The 12,851-nt window shown below is 40.3% G+C and overlaps 1 protein-coding gene and 1 pseudogene across 1 annotated transcript in view; one reads left to right on the top strand and one right to left on the bottom strand.

Annotated features, from left to right (window-relative positions):
• LOC101587813 (vomeronasal type-2 receptor 116-like) overlaps positions 1–9,333 on the bottom strand; it is a 41,808-nt gene extending 32,475 nt beyond the window's left edge. The window contains exons 1-3 of the mRNA XM_012512914.1: positions 9,287–9,333; positions 8,265–8,586; positions 5,641–5,810 (exon numbers count right to left, since the gene is read on the bottom strand). Coding sequence (XP_012368368.1) covers positions 5,641–5,810; positions 8,265–8,586; positions 9,287–9,333 — 539 coding nt within the window. The remainder of the gene's footprint in view (positions 1–5,640; positions 5,811–8,264; positions 8,587–9,286) is intronic.
• Positions 9,334–11,693: 2,360 nt separating this feature from the next.
• LOC101585043 lies at positions 11,694–12,635 on the top strand (annotated as a pseudogene).
• The last annotated feature ends 216 nt before the right edge of the window (positions 12,636–12,851 follow it).

The raw sequence follows: 12,851 nt of genomic DNA, 5'->3' as shown, positions 1-12,851 counted from the left end.
CCAGAGGGTCTGAAAACATCATATTATAATGATACATGTGTGTCTATGTTTATAGCAGCACAATTTGTGATAGCCAAATCTTAGAAACAACCAAGATGCCCATCACATGAGGAATGGTTGAAAAATATGTGGTATTTTTACACCTTGGGGTATTATTCAGCTATTAAGGGTGATAAACTCAAAGCCTTTGTATTGAAGTGGATGCCACTTGAACATATACTCATAAGTGAAATAAACCAGACACACATGTGTAAATATCGTATTGTCTCCCTAGTATAAAAACTCAAAAGAAGAAATACAAATAGAAATATATAATTCAAGTAAAAGAAAGCAGGTTCTCTAGGACTTAACTAATCAAGAGAGGGAAATGAGAAGAGCTAGGAAACATAACAATGTCAACCATACAGTTATATGTAGAAGATGAGCAAAGCAATGATCCTGAAAATCTTCAGAAGAGTTTTTTAATCTAGCAGTTATTGGGAAATATTCACACCCTGACTAACTATATATGCTGATACTTTTGAACTAAGCTACTGCACTGCAGTTGGTAATTTGTAATAGTAGTTTCATGCTTGGAGTTCCTGACATTCTGGTCTACTGAACATGGGCTGCTTGCCATGACATGCCAGTTTCTGCTATGATATCTCTCAGGTAGAAGGTTGTTCAAGAAGAATGGAGTGGTGAAGGAAAGCAAGAGACAGGAAATGGAATATTGTGGGACTCTCCTCCTTCAAGACTGTATATGGTGAGATTTTTGGACTTATGTGCAACCATGAGAAGTATATAATTCTTTTTGCCTATTTTAAAAATATATTCTAATTTTTAAATGTTTTATCATATTCTGTAGGGACTTCAACTTCAACATTTCAATACTTGGTGAAAAATACTTGTTCCATATTATGCCTAAGATGTTTGATATGCAGACAGATAGTGAGGTTAAGCTTAACAGCCTAAGTTGTTGGATAATAACAACAAGCTTGTCTTCTGGATGGTTAACAACCTAAGTTTGTAGACCAAAATTAGAGAAAAAGGAAGACTGCAAGGAAAGCCAACATTTTGGCCAAGCTTTCTAAGGTCAATTAAGACTCAGGACATATGAGAACTTGTACTGTAATGTCATGTAACTCGGTAGTTTCTGAAATTTTCTGATCAAGGAGATTATGGGAGCCAAAGGGGAAAGTGATTGATGATGTAGAGTGTGCCTAAGGAGAGTCACATGGAGAGAAAACACTCTCTCAGGCTTTCACAGAGAGTACATTGGCCAAGCAATGGCCGTGACTCATCCACATGGCTGACACTGACAAAGGTACTACAATATGAGGTACAGGATCTCAGGATAAATCCTGAGGGGATTTCACTGACCTTATCAGACCCAAAAGCTACAAGTCTTCTTGCATAGGTCCTGCTTTACCTTGGTCTTAACCATCCAGAATGAAGGTATAAAAACAAAATATAAGAAATAAAGCAATGCTGTAATGTTGAGCTGTGTGAGACTCAGGTCAACAATTTCTAACATTGCCAGTTAAGCGAAAAACCCAATACTATTATGGGATACTGGACTCTTTTAGAATATTTTGCTGAGGTTACACAACTATAATATTCAAATAACGGAACTTAACAAAAAAGGGTATACAGATGAATGTCCATTTTGTATCTGTGTATTCAAAGTGGTTAGGGTAGATATATAGTTACATTCTCTTAATGAATAGAATGATTTGTTCTAATGGTGTTTGTAAATAGGATATCAAGTCCGCATCTTGTACAGCAATTAACCACTAAGAAGAATGTATGCAGTGTGTTAATTATTGAAACTGTTCTACCGATTTGATTTGAAACTCTCTCATTGCTATTTGTTTATCAATAAAATTATGGCAAAAAATTTTTAAAATTCTCAGTCTATCATCTATCTATATAATTTCTATGTATCTCTCTCTTATCATCTATCCTTTTATCATGTTTGAATTGAAATTCATAAATACTAAATTGTGTTATTCATAGTGAAAAATATCTTGACAACTAAATTCAAATGAATGCATATTTTTCCGAAAAGAAATTCTGGAGATGCTAAATATTTGGTTAGAATATAAAAGTAATCAACTTAACAGAAAAAAATATTTCCAGTATTATACATTGAGATGTAGTGCAAATAGAAATAATAAAACTACAAACTATAGTTATGTGATTCTAACCTAGACAGTCATATCTCTCTCTGGCTAAGCATGATTTATGTAGAAATACTTACAAGGAGTGAAATGTCAAGTAAATCATTTGTAAATAACTACTCAACACAATTTTCTTTTCTTTAATGTGGAAAATATTTTAAAAGTTAGAAGTTTTTTCTAAGATAAAAAAAACTTATCTTAGAAAAGAAATTAAATGACGTACTCATGAAGTAATGAAAGCCGTATGAACAATGCGAATGTTAATAAAGGACCTGCCCATGTTATCAACATGCTCTCACTTGTTTAACTTCTACTTGGGCCAGTTGTCCAACGTAAAGGCTAAGGAAATGTTACTTCTCTGAACAGTCGGTTGAAAATGCCATTATTTTGTTGCAGTATGTGGTTTGATAATATGCATAAGGTAATTTAGAGAATATGTACCTTTAAACGCAGTCATTTTACCCTCCAACGCTCATTAGCTTTAATAAGCCACCATTTCCACTAAGTATCAGAACTCTATTGCCCTCTATAAATGACAGAAGGCATTGATTACAAATTTTAGAACATCCCGAAAGTGAGTGAGAATTAAATTATGATATATTTAAAGGATAAGCTATGCAGCACTAATAATTCTTGTGAATATTTGTATTACTATGTAAGGAAAAGAAACTGATAGAAACAGAGACAGAACAAAGCTACTTTGTGTTTACTATTATGTGGAGAAAAGCCAGTGTTATCAAAGCTAAAGTATAAATCAAATGTCCCCTGTATTTGCATTTATGAAAAATTTATTCTTTAAAATATTAAAATCAGGGCCAGAGAGATTGTTCAGTAGAATAAGTGCTTCCCTGCAAGTGCAAGATCCTGAGTTCAATCCCCTGTCCTGCCAAAAAAATAAAAATAAATATAAATAAAATACTAAAACCAGATTCCTCAATATAAAGTTGACCTGAAATATATGAATTGCTTATTCATAAACATTTTTATTTCCCCAAATTTAATTCCGTCTTATTTTAGCAGGAATCTAAATTCTCTCCTAATACCCCAAACTCATGTTCCTGGTGGCTGCATCAGCCTGGGCACACACACTCAGACCTGCAAGTGCCTTCTTTCCAGCCACAGACAGAACTCACAGTGTGTAGGCCTAAAGAAGGGCCACCTGCAACCTGATCCTCTGAGCATACGTGGGGACAGCAGAGGGCAACAAAAGAGTAGGCAGCTCATCCTCTCCTCCTAGGAACAGAAACACATCCTACATACATGAGCTAGTCTTGAATATGATAAGAGCTGATAGCTGATCATACCACTACACTCAGATGCCTTCTGATCTCACTGGACTGTCTTTGTTAGGATCCACTCAGGAGCCATTAGGCAGACTCTCTCATGATCCTCCTCCATGGTCCTGGTAAGGTCTAAGCGTGCAGTGACCATCCTCCATTCAGAATCTCCCTCTTCATACAAAGCACATTTCAGTGCATTCTGTGCTGAAGTTCATTCCTGATCAAACAAAATCCTTCTCAAAATTTCCATGAGTGAGAGCAGTAGCTGATCTCTCAAAGGCCTCAGGTGATTTCCAGCACATTTTTCTAAGTTAAACTTTCAAAAATAGATCTGATCTGTCACTAACAAGAAACATTCAGTGGCAGGTACTAGAATTAAACTTTACATATTATTCCTATCTGTAGAAACACAAATTTTCAAAAATGATGGAAGAAAAACACATATTCAGGGTATCATCATCAAGTGTCTATAATGCTGCCTACTCAAGAAGCTGAAGCAGAAGAAACTCTTGAGCCCAGATATTTGCTGGTGGCATAGTCAGCATAGGAAGTCCCTGTTTCAAATACTATGTAAACATGGAAAACTGTCCTGGAATTAAAATATGAGGAAATATCTGCGTATTATAAGGAATGCGGGGCTGGGAAGATACTTCATTGGATTAAATGACTGCCTGTCAATTGCATGGTCTTGAGTTTAATGGTGAATATGAAAGAAAAATTATATGAGACACATACAGACCCCATATACAGAAGTGAAAGGCCCAGGATTTTACTCAGCCAGCCTTGCTTCCAAATGCAGTGCATTAAAGAAAGAACAGTCACAGCCATGTAATATATGGGCCTGGATTCACAAGTAACAAAAACCTCTATCAAAAAGGTAAAAAATAAAACAAAGTTTAATGAACTGCTAGCCAACATACAAATCATTGCACAGAAAAGGAAAGCAGAGAAAAATTTACATCACCAGGTTGGAAGAGATTCCATACCTGAAACTCCAATTCCAGTTTTGAGCAGCCTCTTCATGTTGTTTTTCTGGCTCTAATTGGGAAATATCCAGGCGCAGTGTCCTATCTAAAGATGGGATCCACTAGTCCTCCTACCAGGGAACAACCTTAAATTCCAGTTGAAACAAAAGGGACAGGATCCCAACTTTGTGTGTGACCAGAAGCAAGGAGACTATAACCCTGTAGAACTGGCCAGGTACCTGAGGGATCAAACACCTGCATCCTCTAGACAGGTAAGAAACTCCTTGAGAGCTGGCCAGGCTGACAATGAGTGTCTGCTCATATCAGGATGCCCACCAATATGTAATATTGAAAACAAGGTCACAACACTGTGTTAGGACCCAGGAAGACCTTTCTGCATTTAGTTTTAACCCTTCCTATAAGCAGCAGTTCCCAGGCCTCTGTGGATCAGCATCCTCTGTAAGACTTCATTTGCTCTACTGACATCTCCTCTTGTCACAAAAGCACAAATAATTCACTGAAATTCTCTGACCAAGAGGAACATTCAATTTTAACTATATGTTTGGTGTCAGACCTGCTACAGTAGAATCTGAATACAGAAAAGATACACAAATCCAACTGAAGAAGCATCACTTGGCTAGGAAAAGTCTCTCAGATGATTTATTTCTTGTTCTGGCTCAGCTTGCAGAGGCAGGGGATCCGGAGCTCCCTAAAGTTTATTTGAAGTAGCAACTAAATATTTTCAGGAAGAAGTTACTCCTAACAGAAAGGGCAAAAATATCAGAAGAGAAAATGTGAGAATGTAAGGAATTTCATACTTAGAGAATGACAGAAACTTCAGCAAGCCCCTCACTGCTTTAGGGCATATTTGGCAACAGCCACTTAGCATTCAGTTCAAACTAAGTGGCTCAATCATGAAGAAGAATGTCCCCAAATTCCATGCAGTGGCATTCAGGTATAAGAAAGGGCATGGACCAGAGTATGGATGAGTGGGGTCTCCCTCAGGCTCCAACAGTGAAAAACAAGAAGCTAATAATACAAGCAAGCAAAAAGAATATTCTCTTTCCACATTCAAATGTATAAAAAGCATCCAAATTTTATGCCTGTTCTACACATGAGGGTGGACAGTAGAGTTGACACTATAGAAAATATTGATCCCTATATGCATAGATCTCTAGGCATTATCTATCTTAATCTACAGAAAGATAACAGACACATCAAGGAGACACTTACTGAATGAAGTGGAATTCTCTAGAAGGCTGTATATCAATCATACCACTATAGTAGATATAGAAATAAAGATACAAGAAACACCCAATCACCACGTCTCCATCCTTGCGCACACTGGTGCTTCTTCGGGAAATGCAGGTTTCTTTGTCAATCGTGCTCACTGAAGAAGGAAGCTGCAGGAGAAGGAAGATAGCAATGAAAGGCAACATCCTAGATGTGCATGCAAAGCCAAAAGTTTACTGAAGAGGAAAATTACAGTTTAAGCCCATTATAAATAGGTTGTTTGTGTTTCAGCATGACCTCGTTTGAGACTCAGGTGGACACTCCTATACCCAGGCTGCTTTCAACAGTGCCTGCTCCATGTCCCTGAAGAAGTTCCCCACCATTCTTGCCCTGGGCTCTACATCTGAGGTCTGGTGATTAGGAGAAAAACAAAAGACAGAAATCGTGCTTGCATATCATTTGCTGTGCCTCGAGGCACCGTGAGGTAATCCAGTTCCACTAATGGCAATACCCAAGTGACCCCTCCTCCTGGGCACATTTGTTCCTAAGTTTTTGTCACTGAGCCACTGTCACAGATTCCATTAGAAGTGCTTCTAGTGAATTACACTAGAGGACTTGCTGGTAGGCTTCTCTGGAAATAGTCGGGAAACTTCCAAGGTCACTAAAAAATATCGGGCATTGTGCATTCCAAAGTGAAAGATCAGGAATTGTCACTTGACAGGCCCACAAGACATTCCCTATATAGCTGTGCTGTCTCTGTATCGGTCTCAGGCATTGAAACTCACAGCCACACCTGCTCTCTGTTGATTGGGGTGCGAGTTATTGCCCCACTGCCAAGGCACGCAAATTAGTGACTGAACATCAGTGCGAAAACACAATGCATTTTGAGTTGTATAATGTAGCCTACTTCCCCACTGCTTCATTCTTTTAAATGTCTTCATTCCATGATTTAATATGCTGTGAGAAATGCATTTCTGCTCCTATATCCTTGAGTACCTCCAGGATTTAGGCTTCTTTGAGAACCTGCGTCTGTTTGGACTATTTCTCTTTTTCCCTCACCCTGAAGCAGAAAAGCAAACTGAAAATGGCTTTTGTATTTTTCATCACTCATAATATTGACAAGCACAGAAGCACAGGCAATGTTTATAGCCTGAGTATCAGGACAGGTGATTCTTCTAAATAATGCTGCAATATTTCAATGCATGCCATTCTGTACTTATCAAACTCTAGATGATCATCAGAGTTGAGACTCAATATGAACTTGAACTTCTCTTATTTTATAGGAAGCAGTTTTGGCTTGTAATTTGTCATGTTATTTATAGACTGTTAAAAGTGCAAGGAAACATTTATTTCTGTAAGAATAAATTTTAAAAATTAACATACGCATAGCTTGAGGAAAGACAATAATCTCTAGTTTCAAAGATATTGACCTGATGTTATCATTAGCATTGGATAAGTAGCTGGTCAAAATGAAGTTGACTATAAGTCCAAAATCTTCAAAGAGTTTCAAAAATATTAAGACTTGCAGGATAATGTACTGAATATCTTTGCTTTAGTAACTTTTGAATGTATTTTGTTATTACAGGGTTTCACTATGCAGCTCGGACTCATAGAGATCCTGCTGTCTCCACCTCTCTAGCTCTGGGATTATGGGGGCGTGTCACCACGCTGGAACATGCTGGCTCATTTTGTGTGCCTGAGGGGTGGAACTGGTTCAACGTGTGGTGTGGGGAATTAAATCACATTCCGTGCACTTACCTAATCTTATCTAGTGAGGCACTTTAGCTCTCTGAGCTATCCTGCAAGACCCCATTTAGCAAATTGCATGAAGATAAGTGAAAGATTGTTAAGTCCATTAATAAGGACACTTTCAATCGTACCCAAAAAAGACACAAATGTATTTGAGAGTATGATTGAGTTCCCTGCATATGTGCATGACTTTCGAAGCCCAAGAAGCGTTCTGCCCTAATGTGGGTCAGACCATAACTTGGACTGAACTGCATTTCAAGTGGTCTGATGAAGGTGCAAGTCTGATACTTATGAATGTAGTCTACCTAAAACACTGTGTCTACAGAAATTACCACATAGTCATTAGGACAGACTCCGATCCAATATAGCTGTGTGTCTCTACTAGGTAAACACCATATAAGACTTTGGTTCATGATGTTTTTGTTCTTAATATTTTATTTCTTTAGCTCTTTGATACAGGATTTTGTTACATAGCTCAAACTCATAGTGATTGGCCTGTCTCAGCCTCTCCAGTGCTATGATCACAGGGATGTGCCACCTATGCCAGTTGCAGTCATCAGAACAGTGCGGCTGGAGTCCCAGGCTGGCATGGCATGAGATACCAAGGACCAAACCCACATCCTTGTGTGAGCCACACAGGCACTTAGACCGCTGAGCTATCTTCCCAGCCCATAAGTATTTAAATATCTGAACCATTATATAAATGGAGAGTATATGATGAACGTACACAAAATCTTGTATTAAGTCTCTGTGGCACACAAAGCATACTGAAGTACTAAAATTCTAACTGTGCTATACTATACAATGACACCAATCCAGGAAGTCAATCAGTAATTGATTACTTTTGCAAAATAATAAGTTCTCCAGTATAATACGACATATAACACAACAGAGGAGAATGCTTGGTTAGAAATGCTCTTCTGCACTCCTTGGTACATCAACTGGAAGAAAGCCTGGGAAGAGGCCTCTCTTTGACCAATATCACTGAAGACGATGACTATTTCCTTCCCACCCACACACTCGCAAGTTGCAGAGAAGACATGCTGGGGCTTCTTCTGCTGCAGCTTGAGGAGACGAAGCTCTTGTCCTTGGTCTGCCTGCCATGCCTTCAGGGGTGCGGCACTCACTTGTACCCGCCATGTACAAAATGCCAATTCCCATGCATGTTCCTGCTGGTGCTGCGGATGCGAGTCAAGACTAGAAGAGTTTGTATATAGGAAGAGGCAAACACATTAATCCTAGGTTCTCTCATGAACTGATAAAGTTTAGTGTTCAGATTATTTTGTTACAAAAAATAAAATCAAGGCAGAAGTCCTGCCTATTTTCCTATGTAATGAAGAAGAGTGATCGAGGGAACTGGAAGTCAAATTCCACAGTCCGTGTGTGCCCTAAGATATTGTCCTGTCTGCCAGCTACAAAGGGATGGCATTTGAAGTAAAAACAATATCATGGGGGATACCAGAACATCAAAGTAAGTAAAATGATAAAAATGATATTCTCCAGAATAACTCCAAAAGAAATGCATAAAAAATCAGTGTGCTAAACTATGAAAATTGTTATAACAAAGGATACCAAATGTACAACAATAGAGGTCATGTCCTGTTAATGATCAATTGGCATAGCACTGTTAAGATATCTGGTCTACCAAACAAAATCAACAGATTCAGGGTCATATCACTAAAAATATCAGCAAGCTATTCTCAAAAGAATGATATAATTCTGTCTTAGGTAATCTTGCTGGTAATAAAGAGTATTAAATTTGAAGAGTTTACATTTATTGATTCCAAGATTTTATTATGAAAGAAACAACATGTGTAGAAATGGACCAGCCCATGAGAATATCCTTGTTATCATTTTACTTACTTTGATGTAGAATGCGCCCCAAGGTCTACCCTACCCTTCCTGGACAGGCAAAAACTCAGGTGCACTGACAGCTTTCCTCATGTTTTCACTGCTTATAGTGCAGGAATCACTAAGGGAGGCTCACATATGCACTACCTCATCACCTGGGCATGTCCTCTCCATAACAGTGTTTGCCTTAAAAGCTCACAGCCCAGTAAGCAGCTCTCACTGAGCCTTCCATTCCCCTTTGCACTAGGAAGCTGTGCCCACCGTTCTCCTGCCTGTCATTCGTGCCAATAGCAGGTAAGCAGAGGGCAGTGATGAGTGTTCTGTGGAACACATGAGATTGAAATAAGTAATCCTTCATGTTATGACAGTGAACTTCATCTCCCCAGAGGTCTACAGGCTGGGAAGAAAATGAAACACTGAGAATATTTTTTAAGTGTGATATTCACCTTTATTTCTTTCAGTTTTTTATTAATTTTATTAACAAAGAATTAGCAAAGGATAATATTTGACCCTATATTAAAGACTCAGCTCTGCCTTTTTTTTCCCTCTGTCCTTGACTCTGTCTCTCTGCACCACCAATTTTTAAAATTTTATTGGTACATCTTAGGCATACATGATGACAACATTCATTAGAGAAAGTTTTTACCCGTACATCTTTTGTGTGTGTGTGTGTGTGTGTGTGTGTGTGTGTGTGTGTGTGTTACAAGGGATTGAACTCAGGACCCTATGCTTGCCAGGCAGGCACTTATTCTACTGAGCTATCTTCCCAGCCCTGTACATCTTTCTTGTTCTTTTCTCTTTTCTTTTTGCCCTGAACCCTTCTCCTCTCTTCAATGCTTCTTCCCTTCATTAGTTACAAAAACTTTCTTTCATTTTCACTTCTCTTCTTTTTTGTGTTCTTCATTTCCTCTCCTCCCAGCCCTGTTCCCCTTCCAATTGAATATTTTCTTCCAATTTCAAAGTATCTGGTATATATTTTGTTCCTTATTTATCCTTTCAGTCTCTTTGACTTCAGAAAGAAAGTGATATTTAAACATACATGTCTGATTTATTTAATTTACTAGTATAAACTCTTTTTTTCCTCACTTTCTTCCCATGTCCCTTTCCTAGTACCTCTTTCTTTTGAAGATTTTCTTCCTATTTTACAATACCTTTTACACACTTAGCTCATTATTTACAAATCAATATCCTATGTGAGAAAAACAATGATATTTATTTATGTCAGCTGTGTTTGTCTCACTTAACTGTGTGTTCTCAAGACACATTCATATAATCAGAAAAGTCTCAATTTTGTTCTTTTTTATGGACAAAGAGTGCCCAGTTGTAACAAAACGCCCAGATCTTCTTCATTCATTCCTCAGTTGAAGGTCATTTGGGTAGTTTCCAATATTTAATTATTGCAAATTGAGCTGCTACACACATGAGCGTGCATATATCACTGAGGTACGACATTTTTTAGTTCCTCTGGAGAGATTAACAACAAGAGAAATGGCTGGATCAAATGGAATCTCTAATTCTAGTTTTTTCAGAAATTTCCACAGTGATTTCCACAGGGGTTGTACCAGCCTCCCATCCCAAAAGCATTGCTGAAAGATTTATTTTACTGAACAGACCCTTGAGTATTTGTTATTGATTGATTTCTTGATAAAAGCCATGCTTTCTGGGGTAAGATGGGATCTCAGTATTGTCCTAATGTGCATCTGTCTAATAACCAGTGACATTGGACAGACCTGGGGATCAATGGAATAGCTTAGAATATAGAGAAACCACACCAAATAACACCTCATCTTTGACAAATAGACCAAGTACATTTGCTGGTGAGAAAAAGGATGGCTTCTTCAATAATGATGGAGGCAAAAGACACTTTCACATTCCACTAAAATTAAGCCAATATCTATGCGCATGCACTAAAGTCAAAATGAATCAAAGGTCTAAATAGTAAAACAAGGGTGAAATCTTCTGGAAGAAAGAATAGGTGGTACTCTTTAACACATATGTGTAGGCAAGGATTTCATGATCAAAACCAAGATTGCATAGGAAATATTACAACGAATAAGCATCTGGGATCTCTCCCAATTACAAAGCCTTTACACAGCAAAGAAAATCACCAATAAAAGGAAAAGACAGGTCACAGAATGGAAAAAATCTTTTCCAGTTGTCCTTCACATAAAAGATAAATATGTGGAGCATAGGATGTGTTAAAAAAAAAAAAAAAAAAAAAAAAAAAAAAAAAAAGCAGACGCCTGCCCATCCAAATGTAAAGAACCAATCTAGAAATGAGCATCTGAGATGAACACCAGCTTTTCAGACGAAGAAATACAAATGGTAAAGAAATGTATACAGCCCAGCGCGGGGGGCGGCGCTCATTCCGCGGATTCCTCGCGCTGCAGTCCGCGCGCCCCGTGCGCCCCGCGGGGCCGGAGGTAGCTGAGAGTCAGCCGGCTCAGTCAGGAATGGAGACACCGTTGGATGTCTTGTCCAGAGCCGCCTCTCTGGTGCATGCTGATGACGAAAAGCTGCTCTCCGGGGAGAACCCAGGATGCAGACCCTCCCGGTGGCCTCTGCCCTCAGCAGCCATTGCACAGGACCGCCCCCTATAAGCCCCAGCAAGAGAAAGTTCAGCCTGGAACCAGGGGACGAGGACCTTGACTGTGAAGCTGACCACGTTGCCAAGATGGGCCGCATCTTCAGCCCCCACCTGAACAAGACTACCAATGGAGACTGCCGGAAGGACCCCCGGGAGCATAGCCGCAGCCCCATGGAGCGTGCCGTGGCGCCCACCATGGGCCTGCATGGTGGCCACCTGTATGCGTCCCTGCCCAGCCTTGGCGTGGAACAGCCCCTCGCCCTGACAAAGAGCAGTGGGGATGCCAGCAGAGCGGCTGGCCTCTCGCCCACGCTCACACCTGTGGAGCGGCAACAGAACCGGCCCTCTGTGATCACCTGCGCCTCAGCAGGCGCCGCAACTGCAACCTTTCACATTGTCCCATCGCTCACAGTGGCTGCGGCACACCTGGGCCCGCCAGCTACCAGAGACCACCCAGTACTGCCCTTGCCTGTGACCCCGTGGTGGAGGAGCACTTCCGCAGGAGCCTGGGCAAGAACTACAAGGAGCCGGAGCCTGCACCCAATTCTGTATCCATCACTGGCTCTGTGGATGACCACTTTGCCAAAGCCCTGGGTGACACGTGGCTGCAGATCAAGGCAGCCAAGGACGGCGCATCCAGCAGCCCTGAGTCAGCCTCACGCCGGGGCCAGTCGGCTAGTCCCTCCGCCCACATGGTTAGCCACGGCCACTCCCCGTCCGTGGTCTCCTGAGGGCACCCGGTACCACGCCCGTCTGCATGGTTTGCCTCAGCTTTGAACAGTCCGTACTTTAAAAAAAAAAAAAAAAATTGTAGGGTGGGCGGGGGGAAGGGAAGGGGTGGTCTGTCCACAACCCTGTGCTGTGGAGTTCTGTGCTCTTCTGTCTCATACTTGCTTGGTGTCCTCACAAGGGTCCCTCAGTGTGCCAGGAGGCGGCGCGCAGGTCAGCGGGCGTTCTCTGTGGCGCTTGTTTCCTGCCTCGGTTACCAAAGAAACCTCTGGCACAGTGTGCGGCCGGTCAGGAC

The sequence above is a fragment of the Octodon degus genome, unplaced genomic scaffold (assembly GCF_000260255.1).
Source record: "Octodon degus isolate 3935 unplaced genomic scaffold, OctDeg1.0 scaffold00290, whole genome shotgun sequence".
In the NCBI taxonomy this organism is placed as follows: domain Eukaryota; kingdom Metazoa; phylum Chordata; class Mammalia; order Rodentia; family Octodontidae; genus Octodon; species Octodon degus.
Note: the sequence above shows the minus strand (reverse complement) of the source record. Positions and strands in the feature narration are given on the sequence as shown.